Raw genomic sequence first — 14,337 nt, forward strand, 5'->3', positions numbered from 1 at the left:
CCAATCAGTTGTTTTAATTGTCATATTTGAATTCAGCACATCAAAATCATAATAAATAGCACATTTTATGTCTGAAGCAGACGACTTCTCAAAAATTGTAGACCAGTGTAATAACATTCTTTTTGCTGTATCCCATGAGTTAGTCTTTCTATCACCACTGATTATGTATTGACATGGTCTTTAATAGACCAAATATGCATGATTGGTTGGTCTTGGTCCTCCTCTAATTTCTGCTATCTTGTAGGATAGGTCTATGAAATTCAAGAATGCTTTATGGTGCAATGAGTAGGAGCCAGATTGTTTGAAACAAATTCACCCATGGGTGTATTTGATGGCTCTCGGCATGGTACTGTGGAGCAACTGCTACTGTTTTAGTCCTGTGATGCCTGAAGTTGGGGTTTCCATACAATACAAAATACAGATATTCATTGTAGGCAATATTGTTTCATATAGAAATTTAGCTATATTGATAAGCAAATCAAGTCACTGGGTGAATGTACTAGCAATTCACCATGGTTTCAAGTCTCATCTAAGGAAACACTTCAACTTTAGAAGGTATTTCTAGTAGGCATTTTTTCATGTAACAGTTATTGCACAGTTTAGCAGTCTTTGGAGAGTGCCCCTCCCCCACCCTCTTCCTTAGACTTTATTGGACTATTAAGGGTGCTGCAAGTAGGAACAGATGTGCATTATTGGAATAGTCTTGAGAAACTTGTACAGCAGTTGATCATCAGCCCCTCTCTTTAATGAAACTGGTAGCCATGATTCAAATCTTAAAAAAAATAAATTAAAAAATAAGCCTTGAGAAAGTATTGTGCACTGTCTGCATACATGCCCCTCCTGCCCCCCATCATTACTGCTAAGCAAACAGGTGAGTCAATCTGGGAGCAGTCAGAGTGACTTTGTTACCTTCAGAAAAATATGAAGAGTGCTACTTAACATGAGTACAGAGAAGATGATTACAGATTTTGCTCATAGAGGACATGCCACTGCATCCTTGTTTAGATTGTGTTTTGTTTTGTTTCTAGATCCTTCTTTGTGGTCCAGTTGGTCCTAAACTCCATGAACTACTTGATGATAATGTAATTGTCCCACCAGAATCTATGCAGGAAACTGATGAATTCCACCTTATCTTGGAGTATCAAGCAGGTACTTTGAATATTGCAGTACATTGGACATTAAAGGGGTAAAAAACTGATTAGGTCTAGTTCATTGCCAAATATTTTCCACTGCAGCCCAATCAAGGATTTCCAGAGGTTTGTTTGACCCATCAACTCAAAAAAACAACTAAAAAAACCCCCCTGCCAAAACTCCGTGTAGCTATTTCATTAATCTTTGGGATTTCTTTCTGGTGTAAATTCAACCCCAGATATACAGATTCCAGAACTGGAGTGGTGGTGACAAGAGGAGAGAACCAAACTGTAAAATGAGCTAGAGTAGAGAAGGCAAGGAAAAATGGTCCCATACTAAAAGTCCTACTGTACATTGAGAGAGGAAATGGTGGGAATGGAACCAACCAGCCATATTCATTGCATCAAAGCAGGCGAGTCATCTTGTCTTTTCATACTGTCTTAATTTTATCTTTTCATACAATCAGGTTCTACATCTGCTATAAGGATGTGTGGGATTGTTCAGAAGAGACAATCCCTAAGATGATTTCCTTATTAAATAGTTCACATAGAGCATGAAAACCACTGCAGTAACAGTACCTTTCCCATTGCATGGTGTTCCCCCTTAAATTAGAGGATTGTATTTAGTCATTTGGGAGACCTCTGAGGAAAACCTGGACATAGCAGTAAGTGGCACTGACGATTCACTAAGTGGCACTGTACCCCTGAACGAGATGCCCCAGAGTCATACTTGGGCACTGTGTTCCTAGAGAGTGCCATCTTTGGAATGCAGTGTAAAACCAAACTATTGACCCTTTGTGGTCATTGTATCATCTGGTAAATATGCTGATCGGATCCTAACCTGGGGGCATTACATCTTGCCTCTTAAACTTCCACCTATGGTTTCAGTTGAAGAAGCTATTCTTCACTTTCCTTCCTAAAACCTGTTGTGTATTTTCGCTGATACAGAATAGCTGCCATATTCCATTCCCAGTGTTTTTGCTTCAATGATTGGTGATCCCACTGTAGTCTGTAAATTGTTTTAGGATCTTTCTGGATGAAGGGGCTATGCCAAGAAGCCTTGACTGCACCTAGTTATTAACGTTGCCTGTTCTCATTATTTTTTCCTCCCTTTCTAGCTCTTTGTATGTCCCAGTAGTAGGCCTGTATTGGTAGGTGGTGGCCACTTGCATAGAATCGGACATCTAGCTACCTGTGAATGGGTCTTCTGACAGAGGAGATCACCAATCCAGAGCTTCTTTACTTGTCTTTTAGATTGTCTTTAGCTTTGGAAATATTTTCAGGAACTGATGCTGTACCACAGCCTGTTAGATTTAGCTGTAATGAAAAATATACTGGCATAAACCTGCCTCTCAAGTTGAAGTGGCTTCGGCTTCCCAGTTGTAGATCTGACTTAGTAGAAGTCTGTTGTAGGACACCAATTTACAGGTGAGACAATTGTCCTGGTTTTTCCCAAACTTTCAGAGATTTAAAAAACCAAAACCTGTGCACTGTGGTGGTGAAGTATCAAGGTGATAGATACCTTATTCAAAACTCAAAGGTGTTTCTGGTTTTATTATGTATTTAAAAGCTTTCTGCATGTCAGTAAACTTAAGAACTGTGTAAGTTATCAGTATTAGCAGCTGTCAGTGTCGGAGCTAATCTGGTAGCTCCATCCGTTCTGTGAGCTGTGGTAGCCTGCTAGGTGAACAGTCATCTTAAACTGTTTTGAAACTCTTTTTTCCTTTGAACTGTGGTCCCTATAAATGCTGTATCCTGCTCCAATGCTGCAATATTGCTGTCCTATCAGATTTCACTCAGAGCTATGTATCTCTGTGTGCTGTAAGCTGAGAAATGTAAATAGTCTCACCATTGCCCTAAAACAGTATTAGCTTAGAAGGTTTGATTAGAAGTGTGCATCCTAAGCAACGTTTATGGGTATAATTACAAAACATCTGGACTTCTCTGTTAACATTAAAATAGACTGACAGCTTTCCTGAGTTCAAAAAGAGGGCACCATATAGTCTGAACTCTTTCTGCATGTGGCTACCTGTAACCCAAGGACTAAGACTACTTGGCTTTCTTTTGCATAGTGGCAATGAACAAGACAACGAGTGACAGCTGTCTTTTCCAAACAGAAACTGAGCAGGACTTTCATAGGTATCTGAAATGCTGCATGTGTGGTTAAAAAGTTTACTCTGTCATAGCAGCAGGCTCCAGAATGACCCCAACACTTACAAAAGCCTATGCTAATTAAACTCTCTAGTACTTCCCTTTTTATTGCATCCTGTTTGTATGAACTGAGAGCTTTCTTCCTCAAAGTTTTCTTCCTCCAGAACTCTCGGTATGGGCCAGCTAACCACAGTTGACATGTCTTTGTCTCATAGCCAATGGAAAACACGCTGCTTGCTTTGTGTGGATCTTGCATGTATGAAGTACACATTCCATGTGGATGATGGGCACCTTTGTCTTCTCCTAGATGCTGCTTTGGTGTGAAATGCACTGCTTTGTAGTTCCCTTGTGGGAACCAGTTGAGCTATGGATGTTGTGTCCTCCATAGACCTTAACATACTGCACTGTGAAGCTCTTTATAACATTTTTCTGATGGGCAACTTGAGTTAAATCCAGTGTTGTTGGCTAGATGTCGGCATGAAAACAGCCTAACTGGACACTGATTTCATCCTCCATCAGTCTGTAAGATCTTAGCAAACAAACTCACTCACCGGCTCTCAGGCCTGGTGGTTCTCTCCCTGATCACCTCATAAATGCTCCTGCTTGGGCAACTTTCAGTCTCGTGACCTTTCCTCCCTTCAAATTGCAGGTAGCAATACAAGTAACGCTTTTTGTCCTTCCACCCCGCTCTATCCCTACATTCCCCATCCCCTTCAGGCTGTTCCCCCCCCAGCCCCACCCCGCCACAACCCATTTACCATAGCTGGGGTATGGATTTTTTTTGTGTGTACTCCAGGGTTGAGGTTATATCTGTAGACAGCTGGGAGTTAGTGAACAGCTGACCAATTAGACTGTGGTTTGTATAATCTGTGTCCCTGTTAGACTCCAACACAAATTTACTTAATTTTTTCCTTTACCTCAGTGTTCAGAGGTACCCAGTGGGGATGGGTGGAACCATTTTGTATATATATATATATATATTCAGGCCTAAATATGACGCACAGCTCAAGTGTCAAGTATTGATCAGGTGGTCAAACTCTGCCTAGCTAGGTCTCTAGGGAGCCATGACTGCTCTGATTGATGCTGGGATTCCAGTGAGGATCCAGAAACTATCTTCTAGTTATTTGGCTTAATTGTTTTATTGTTGATTGGGGGATTTCTTCCTAGGTGAAGAATGGGGACAGTTGAGAGCTCCCAATGCCAACCGCTTTATTTTCTCCCATGACCTATCAAATGGAGCCATGAACATGCTGGAGGTGTTTGTGTCCAGCCTGGATGAGTTTCAGCCAGACCTTGTAGTGCTCTCAGGGCTTCACATGATGGAAGGGCAGAGCAGGGAAGTGCGTGAGAAGAGACTTCTGGAGGTAAGAACCTGAGCACTGTACCATCTCCTTAATTCCAGCCCCAGTAAACACTGTAGCACAGGGTGTTGACTTCCTGAGAATTCAGCATGCAGTTAGAGGATGTCTTTGCTCAATTTGCCTGCTGCTCTTCCTCCTATCATGGGCCAAAGACTTGTAATCTGAAACCATACAGCTAACATCATGAGCTCTAGTTTTGTGGGTTGGTTGAGATCCTCTAACACTGACATTACTGTTTGTTGGATCCAGTGGAGTCTTGATAGAAGAAGCTGCCACTCTGGTGGCTAGACTGTGGTGGATTTATCTAGTTATTGGAGCCTCATCCAGTGGCTGAATGCACTGTGTTCCATCCCACGTTAGCATAGTGAAGGCTGCAACTGAGACCCCTGTATTCTGTAGGCAGTAGCTGTGTCAGGTAATCCAAAAGGGATTCTTTCCTGCTTGAAGCAGAAGCTGCACTGAGCCTCTCTTGTGTGGAAGTTGCTGTTTGTTTATCTTACAGCTGCAAAGAGTCCTGTGGCACCTTATAGACTAACAGACGTATTGGAGCATGAGCTTTCGTGGGTGAATACCCACTTTGTCGGATGCATGCTCCAATACGTCTATTAGTCTATAAGGTGCCACAGGACTCTTTGCTGCTTTTACAGATCCAGAGTAATAAGGCTACCCCTCTGATATCTTACAGCTGACTGCCTCCTAATTCAATGTGTTCTCTTGTGCTTCAGGAACAAGCATTTGGGGCTGCTTCATGTCTGGAAAGTCTTCTGCATTGGGCAGTTAGATGAATGCGGGATTGGATCTAGATTATGGTCTGATGCTGTTGTGCTCTGAGATTCAGAAAGCTAGAGGCTGCTCCTATTTCTTCCTCTGAGCAACATAGTCCTTTTGCCAGCTAGATCATTTAGAAATAGAAATCTGACTGCATCCAGACATGAGCAGGTTAGGGTGCCTATATTTGAGCCCAAAAGCTTTTATTCATTCTGTTTCTTAAAGATGTCTTGCCTTTCCTTCTGCAGGCTGTGACTTCCATCTCTGATATCCCCACTGATATCCCCATACACCTGGAATTGGCCAGTATGACTGACCAGGATCTCATGAGCAAGATTATGAATCAGGTAAGCAAAATGACAGGACATGCCCACTTCACTCTCTGTCTGTACTCCATCACTGGTGCAGCACACAGACTGACTGGTGGGTGATCATAAATGGAAATTTAGGATTGGGGTTGCCTCTTCTGAGAGCAATGAGTATCTTGGGTATAAAGCCTGTAGAGCCATTTTGTACTTGTATTCCGGCTGAGGTCACTGCTCTGCTGAGGTTCCCACACCCACTCAACAGTGCATTAACAGGAGAAGTGTAACGATCTATGTTTTCATAATTGGTAGTAGACAGAGTGGTTTCTTCAGTATAAAGGGAATATCTGTCTTGGAAACACCTTAATGGAATATCCTACTGAGAGGATATCAACTGATGTTCTCAGCCAATCAACACTCTGTTTTCCTAAATGTTATGAAGTCAGCGTTAGGTGATGTGTGCAAAAATGAATGTACTCAGCAGCTGAAGTTGCATGATTTACTGTAGGGAAACACTTGGATTCTACTGCTTGTTGCTCACAGCCATAAACCTCCTTTGCAACTGCAGTAGGGAAATGACCCAAGAACTCTCTGTAGATTCAGATGATTTGACATGAGTAATCTCAGACAGTTGTTTCAGATTTAGCAGCCCTATAGCTTTCTGATAGACCCATGATTTGAACTGGAGCTGGTTTTAAAAAAAATACTTAGGCTTCTGAAGCTTCTTTTAGATGTTTTTGCATACATACAACTCAATGCTCCCTCATTTAAAGGGATGTCACTCCTTTTAGTCCCCAAGTTACATATGTTTTGGCTTGGAAGGATTAGATTTTTATTTTTAAATGTCAATAAACATAAATTTGACTGTGCATGCACAAACTGACATACTTCCATCCATGATCATCAAAATTTACAGACAGGCAAAGTAAGAAAAATGCTGCTTGAGAAATTATTAGTTTGATTTAAGGCTGTTTACTTTGTATATTTGGACATGTGATGTTGACAATGTGTGTTTTAATGGTTATAAAGTTTTAACTTTTTTGAATCTCAACATCTGCTGTCATTAAATAAATGTTTGAGCCCTCCCCCCCAATTTTCTATAACTGTGAACATTTAAATTACTGAAGGTAAAAATAAATGTTTAAAACCCATAATTTTGCACAATTGTGAACATTTAAATAGATAAAAATCTAAAAAACCTTAAAAATCAACATTGATATCTGTCAAAATTATAGGGGAAAAACTGAAATCTGCCAAGCCTACCTATGTTTCATATGGATTTCGTATTCTGTTGCTTTCATTGTTGAAAGTTATTTATATTGGAAATAAAATGACGAAACTGAGGCTACAGAAAGTTATCTACGCTGAAGGAATGAATTCCACAGCATGTTACATTTCTTGCATGAATAATTATTTTGTGTCCCTTATTTTGGATCTTTGTCAGAGGTTGTGTCCCACATTTGGGCCTTGACAGATTGATCCATATCTTCCAAACTGCTGCACGGCTGTATTAAGAGGAGTGAATTAGGGGTTTTTTTTGTATTCCTGTAGTAGAAGTGAGTAGAGTCTTGAGTGGATGTTTTTAGTTGTATCCTGATCTTGCTCTTCTTAGATAAGGGCAAAGCTAACTCACCCCAGCTTGGACATGATTTCTGTCCCCTCCACAGCCTCGGTTGTCACTGAAACCTTCCCCTTCTTTTTCTCCACATGTATTCAGTTGGAAGTAGAATGCCTGACTTCTTCTATTGTCTTAGTATAAATCAGTTGGATAGGGTGCTTGTGCAGAGAAATATGCTTCAACCTTCCCAAGAAACCAAATTTATTTCCTCCCCATGTGCACACAATCTGTGACCCTAAGGGCCAGGAGTCCCCCACCCCCACTCCGTTATGCACAATAGCTAAGAGTGTACTGTGACAACATAATATTTTTAAAATTAGGAAGCTGGGAAATTTGATTCTACCTCTAAGTCTGAAGAAAAACTGTCGTTCATTCTGTTTCTGTTAGCAGGTCTTCCCCCTTGTGAACTCTGTCGGGCTAAATGAACAGGAGCTGCTATTCCTCACCCAGTCAGCCTCTGGTCCTCATGCCTCCCTTGGTTCCTGGAATGGAGTTCCAGATGTGGGCATTGTCAGTGACATCCTTTTCTGGATCCTGAAGAAGCATGGAAGGACCATGGACAAGGCATCTGATCTTACCCGCATCCACTTCCACACACTGGCCTATCACATTCTGGTTACAGTGGATGGGTATTGGGGCAACCAGATAGCAGCTGTGGCTGCTGGAGCCAGAGTGGCAGGGACACAGGCTTGTGCAACTGAAACCATTGATACTGACAGAGTCTTTCTTAAAGCTCCCTTGGAGTTTGTGACCTCCCATACAGAGGCACCCTCCAAAATCTCTTTAAATCCAGGTGATCCAGTGGCACACTGGCACAGAGAGGGAATCTCATTCCATTTCACCCCTGTTTTGGTGTGTAAAGATCCCATCCGGACCGTGGGACTTGGAGATGCTATTTCAGCTGAAGGACTCCTATATTCAGAACTATACCCTCAGTAGGCTATGGAAACGAGACGCCTTTTTCGCCAAGAATATAGTGTCTGAGGAAATATGGTGTTCTCAAGGGGATTTCAGACAGTAAGGTGGGGGGTGGAATTTGGGATATTAAGCAGTCTCTGGATATTATCTGAGAAGAGCCAAAGAATATATTCTAACCACTTGGCAGTGACTTGAGAGTGTTTCTCATGTTAATGTAAAAGTTGTAGGATTTTAATTCAGAGACTGGCTTTTTGTCTTTGTCTTAAGCATGTCGGGAGGAGGGAAACTGATACCAAAATCCCTGTTTGGAACAGATTTGCTGATTGTTAATTTAAGCCAGTTGTGTCTATAGTGCTTGAAAGCAAGGCAGCCAGACAGAATTTCATGCTTATGAATCCCAGGGAGTACACAGCAGTCCTCAGCCCTGTCTTGCTTCTGATAAAGCAAAAATAAAAGGCTCTTGCGTTATCTCCTAGCAGCATATTGCTACATGGCAAGAGCAACCCTTCCACTTGCTCAGTATTGTGATCATATCGCTTATTGACAAAATTACCTCTCAACCTCAGCACCCCAAGCATAGGAGGGAGCCAGAGTAAACAGAGCTGAAATGTGATACGTACTGTACATATTCCCTAAATGCACAGAGCTGGAGAGAGCTTTACTGGAAGCTCTGTAAATTGTTTTAGGTATCTGTGCAGCTGGGGATGAGAGACTGAACACACGCAAGCTCCTTTTTAATTTCTGGGTAGGTCAGAGTAAGATACTGAAGACCTGTCTTTTGGGAGATAGCTTAGGTGCTTGTTTACCTTAAAATGAGCCTCAAATCTAAATGTGGCTTAGTTGCACAGAAATCGCCCTGTGTTTCAGCTAGCGAGGCTCACCATTTATTCTTTCCTTTGTGGTGTATGCTCATGTCAGCCTCATCCTCCAGTTTATGGATAGGCTACTGCTGATGAAGACTTGATTTATTTTTATGCTAGTGCTGTTGCATAATTTTCTTGGACCTGCATATCTTTGATTTGGAGGGGTCTTGTTCTTTCAGGTGGTCTCTGGATAGGTAAGTCATTACTGGTTTTAAGGTAGCTGAACTGACCTGTCCTTCACATGCTAGAAATCCTCTTCCGGTACTAGTGAGAAATGCTAGGAAGAAGACTTCCAGTTGAGATTGGAAGTATGTTTGGTGTGTGTAGCACAGTTTATTTATTATGAATTGCCTATCTCCATATAATTCCACTGCTTTAGGCAACCTCACAGGAACAGAGCATGCGCATCTTACTGTCAGCACCACAAGAAAATTGCCTTGTATTGTAGCATATATTTAGCTTAGCATTTTTTTTTTTTTTATTAAACATGTTGTTTAGAGAATCATTTTTTCTTGGTAGCACTTGTGTTGCCTGCTTCCCTTTGAGAGTTAGCTGAAACTGTAAGCCTACACTTGCACAGAAGCAAAATACAAGTCTACTTCAGTGTTGATTGAAAACTCAATATGACTGGCATGTCTATGTAATCCAGTTTCTTTCCCCGCTATAGGTATGTAAGACTCGCAACTGCACACATTCTGCATTCAGGAACGGATTTGTTAAGTTTAAAAATGCTGGACTCCAAACATTTTGGTAAAGGTACAAACAATGATTATACCAAGTAGCTGCAAAATTTGCTGTGGGGAGTCTGAGGAAACTATGATAGGAAGAGGATGTTTTTAGTTGCCATATGAATGAAAAGTGAAACAGATTGCTGCAGTCAGAAGCAGCTTTAATGAGAGACATTTTCTTAAGGGAAAAGGGTGTGTCTCTCTCTCTGTCCTTAATCTATCCAAATCATTGGACAGAATTCTACTCTTACAAACCACAACCTGTTCAGCCTGGCCATGCATTCATCTCAGTTATTTAGGCCTACCACAATCATCATCAAGAAAACCAGAGTATCTGTAGTATCTAATGGAGACAGGTTAGGACTTGAATCTTTCAATTGTACCCTGCAGCATAAAGCTTGGTACAATTGAACAATTAAAAATCTTCCATCTGTAACAATTACTCTCCAAGCCATGTCTCCTGTGTGGCACAGTAGATCTAAGTTTTGTAGCAAGGACCCTAGAGTCATGTAGCCCTGTGGGAACTGTATAAGTCAGCAGTTCATCTATTGGCGCCAAGTCTGTAAAAGCATCCCTGTCCTGTAAGGGGACCAGATTGTATTTCTTAGAGTGAATCTACCTGATATAATTGGCTGTAGTTGTGGTTGGTTGAATCTGGCAGCGCAAACCTCTTCCCACATTGTAAAACTAGCAGAAGGTGGCTAATGCCAGTCTCTCCTCATGCTGGTATTGCTGTCTGTGGAGTTTTCCTGTAGGGAAAACCAGAGGAATGATGTAACATGGACTTGTGGGTGTCACACATTTAAAATCAGATAAGCCCCAGAGGGTGCTGTGTGAGGGTATAAATTAGGAGCTGTTGCATGCCTTCCTGACACCACACAAAATGGTGTCCAGTCCACCTGTAACTACTGTTGGCTTGTGGATTCAGAGGAAACCCAGAATGGTGGAAAATTCTCTGAGGAAAGAGTCTGCAAAAGGTCAGACAAGATAATCATGATGGTCCCTACGGGCTTTAAAGTCTGAGTCTCTTCTGCATCACCAGGGCAAGAAGGAACCAGCTCTGTAGTGCACATCCTACAGTTAGTGTCTCATTCGAGCTTTGCCTTGAGGTTTGATATTCATTTCAGTCAGGGGACTTGAATACGAATTCATTGATATCCAAACTCCTCCTCCTTCACTAAATTGTATCTTTAGTTTTGAAGGACAGTGTTTTACCATTTTTGTAAAAAAGGCCAATTTGCATCTTTGACTAACAGGTCTGAGGCACCCGCCATTAGGATAAATGTACATTATTGTGCAACGTTTGTGAACATAGACTGCGGGCAGCAAAGCAGTAGGACTACCAAAGACCATGCATCCTGCCAATTTAGGAATAAATCCTTTGCTTATGGCAGGTGCAAATTTATTCAAAGCCAGCAAAGTATGTGGATTTTTGACCTAGAGACAAAAGAAAAATATGTACAGGCTGTTGGTTACAGAGCAAGCCTGACTGCTGTGATATTTTACACATTTCTTCCAAAAAAAAAAGTGTCAAGACCTTAGATTTTCAGGACAAAACCTAAGATTGCATGGGCATAGGGCAGAGTCTGGCTCAGAAAGCGTACATTAAAATCCTGGAGTTTTAAATATTTTCAAAAAATAAATCTTAACTTAGCTATTTTGACTAACCCCATTAAATAGGCCGCTCCCATAGATCAAAACGAACACTTAAAATTCTACCCATCTTAAAGACCCAGGACCTGATTTTCTTCCCATTTAGATGAGTTTTACACTAGTGATACTAGAGATCCTATTGGGTGTAAGTCAGTAGTATCTGAATTTGAGTTCATTTTAATTTAGAAACAAAACCCTGAAAAATGATAAACTAGGGAGTAAAAAGTAAAGTTTGTTAGTAAGGTTCTCTGACCCACTAATATTTCTTCCTGGGCTTTCTTGTGACCTGGCATAACTGTGTTACCACTTTAATATGTGCTTTGAGTTAGAGCAGCTTATGATGGAACTGATGGTGCTCTTGCCATATTATGAAACAGCCACATGATACTTTAAAGTTAGGCAGTTTAAATTAATCTCACGGGTTCACAGTTACCAAATTTGCTTAGTGATAATAATCCTTAATCAGTATGACTTAATGGTTGATAAATGTTGCCATTATCTTCCTGGCTACCTGTTGAAAGAGCCCACACAATAACCAGCTGAAACTGGAAGGCAGCATCCTGCAGTTCCTCACTCCATGCAGTTCCTCACTCCAGCTCCACTTAACTCAAATGTGCTTTCCCAGGCTAAACAATGGAATACACAAAACATGAGTTTCACCCAGAACATTTCTCATACACTTGTAGGGCACTGTATGTCTATGAGGGTCTCCTTCCTATATCTGATAGCAATAGTGCCAGCTCATCACCACTACTTGGTATTTTGAACTGCTTTTGTTGAGTAATAGAAGTGGAAAAATTACTCTAGCTATTCCAAATGCTATTATTTCAGTTATCCCAGCTGCAATGTCATTATTGCCAGCTCTAACTTATACTCATCAAAGTTGTCTTATTGCTTTGAAACTTTGAGCTAGAAAATGAATCAGCAGAGTTAAAAGCTGATTTTCTTTGAGCATAAAAAAAAAAAATCCCCAAACTGTAGCTTCATTTTTGTAGACGATTAAGCCCTGTCTTGTGGGCATGTGAATGAATGTTAGCCAAATGGGCTGTAAAAAAAAATCCAGTACTTGTTTCACTTTTGTGAAGGGAAGGCTGGAGTATCAAATATGCTTTAAAATAATTTTGAAACTGTTCACACCTGCATCTCTCTCTCTTCTCTATATTGCTATGAATCATGCCATGAAACCCACATAGGTAGATGATCCAAACCTTGATTAGCATTAGGCTCCTGAGCAGGACTTTCCCAGATGTTCTGTAGGCTAGGCAGTGTCTTACCTTCCAACTGCTGCTGACAATACTTGACCTCAACAGCATGGCATTAAGCCAGCAGGCCTGTGGCTGTTAGTTGCTGGTTAAGGGCAGGTGCGTTTGTGATATGTTCATTTCTATCAGTATCCAGCACAGAACTTGCTCAACTATACAGCTGCAAAATTTACCCTTATCCTTTCTTAAATTTGATCAAAACAATCCATCATTTAAACCCTGCTTTAAACTGTTTAAAATAAAGTCTGGCAAAAATAGCTTGTGGATCAGTGCAGGGCAGATAGCCCTTGAAGTTGCTTCACAGTGGCCTTGGTGCTGTGATCCCTGCCCAACAAGGATAGAGCTGATTCCAGACTCAGCCATTTAAATTCTAGGGCTCCATTTTTAAGGGCTGTTTTCTTGCCACATGAAGATGCCCAGAAGTGTCACTAAACTATTTACTTTTCTTCCTGTGTCTCAGCTCTTTCCCTGTGCAATGTGGGAAAGCTGGCTAGGTCCACTTCACTTGGTAGGCCTTTCTTTTAAAAGGGGGGGGGGGGGAAGCAGGTCCTGAAATTGTCCTATCATTTACCTTAGCTTTTAGCACCTCTCAATAGAGACTGCATCAGCTGATGGAACCTAGTCTGCTGATTTCACTCAGCTGCAGTTGTGGAGATGCCAATTCTGTGTATCTGTAGACACCTGTGGCCTTTTGTAACACTTGATGTGGTACAACCTGCGGCATGTGGGTTTGTCTTTCTCTCTCTCTCTCAAGAAAGTTATTTTAAGAATGGTTAAGAATTTTAAGGAATAGGCTGCTGCTTCTGGCATGTGCAACACTGAAATACAAGGCATTATAAGCAAAATAAAAGGCATGTCCTATGTTAGACTGTGAAATCCATTGGTAATGGCTGTGCTCTGCCTTGGTGATTTACATGTTTTAATTATGTGTTCAACTTTCAGGAACTACTTTATTTGCCACAGGCAGTTTTCCAATCATTTTCTGAAATATGGTGGTGGCAATTGGGAACAGACTCTTGAGAGAATGGCAAAAGCATAGCATAACCCAGTCTGATTACATTAGTAATCTGTACCAATTTCTGCATATTTTTTTCTCAGAGCTTATTGCTTAGCTGGGAAAAGAACACTATTCATTTGTAGATATCCCATTGGTTCTTTGCATTAATCTTGAGATATCTGGCATAGGTGCTGGTATACATGCATAGACCAAATTATTTTAAAGTGGTGCTGTCAAGTACTTCTGGCCCAAAACCAAGCTATTGGAGGAGGGTGGTAGGGGTGTTGCTTCTGTTTTAGAATATAGGTATCTACTCACTAGCTATATAATACAGTGCTATTAGAACATAGTCTACTGAAAAGCATGAAAAACACACATGCAGCAGTTGTACTCAATCTGGATACTGCACCAAGCAGTTATCAGCAATAAGAAATGGCTGAGCAAGCCAGAGGAACTGGTGCTTCTCAAAGCAGATCCACTGCCTTTATTTTCCTTTGCACTGGGTGAGACTTACTGTTTACAACCCTTTGTCATTCACCAGACAACTAAAGCAGAGGCTGCAACAAAGTACTGTATTTGAATG

At 41.1% G+C, this 14,337-nt stretch overlaps 1 protein-coding gene across 5 annotated transcripts in view; it reads left to right on the forward strand.

Annotated features, from left to right (window-relative positions):
• Nucleotides 1-11,590, forward strand: part of ADPGK (ADP dependent glucokinase) — a 27,652-nt gene extending 16,062 nt beyond the window's left edge. For 3 of the 5 annotated variants that reach the window (XM_026648205.2, XM_026648203.2, XM_026648201.2), the window contains 4 exons: nucleotides 1,029-1,149; nucleotides 4,449-4,645; nucleotides 5,659-5,757; nucleotides 7,721-11,590. In XM_026648205.2, the coding sequence (XP_026503990.1) occupies nucleotides 1,029-1,149; nucleotides 4,449-4,645; nucleotides 5,659-5,757; nucleotides 7,721-8,272 (969 nt within the window). In that variant the 3' untranslated portion in view covers nucleotides 8,273-11,590. The remainder of the gene's footprint in view (nucleotides 1-1,028; nucleotides 1,150-4,448; nucleotides 4,646-5,658; nucleotides 5,758-7,720) is intronic. The other 2 variants (XM_026648204.2, XM_026648202.2) reach the window with 1 other exon arrangement.
• Nucleotides 11,591-14,337: the final 2,747 nt, after the last annotated feature.

This window comes from Terrapene carolina, unplaced genomic scaffold (genome assembly GCF_002925995.2).
Source record: "Terrapene carolina triunguis isolate 2854851 unplaced genomic scaffold, T_m_triunguis-2.0 Scaffold67, whole genome shotgun sequence".
NCBI lineage: Eukaryota > Metazoa > Chordata > Testudines > Emydidae > Terrapene > Terrapene triunguis.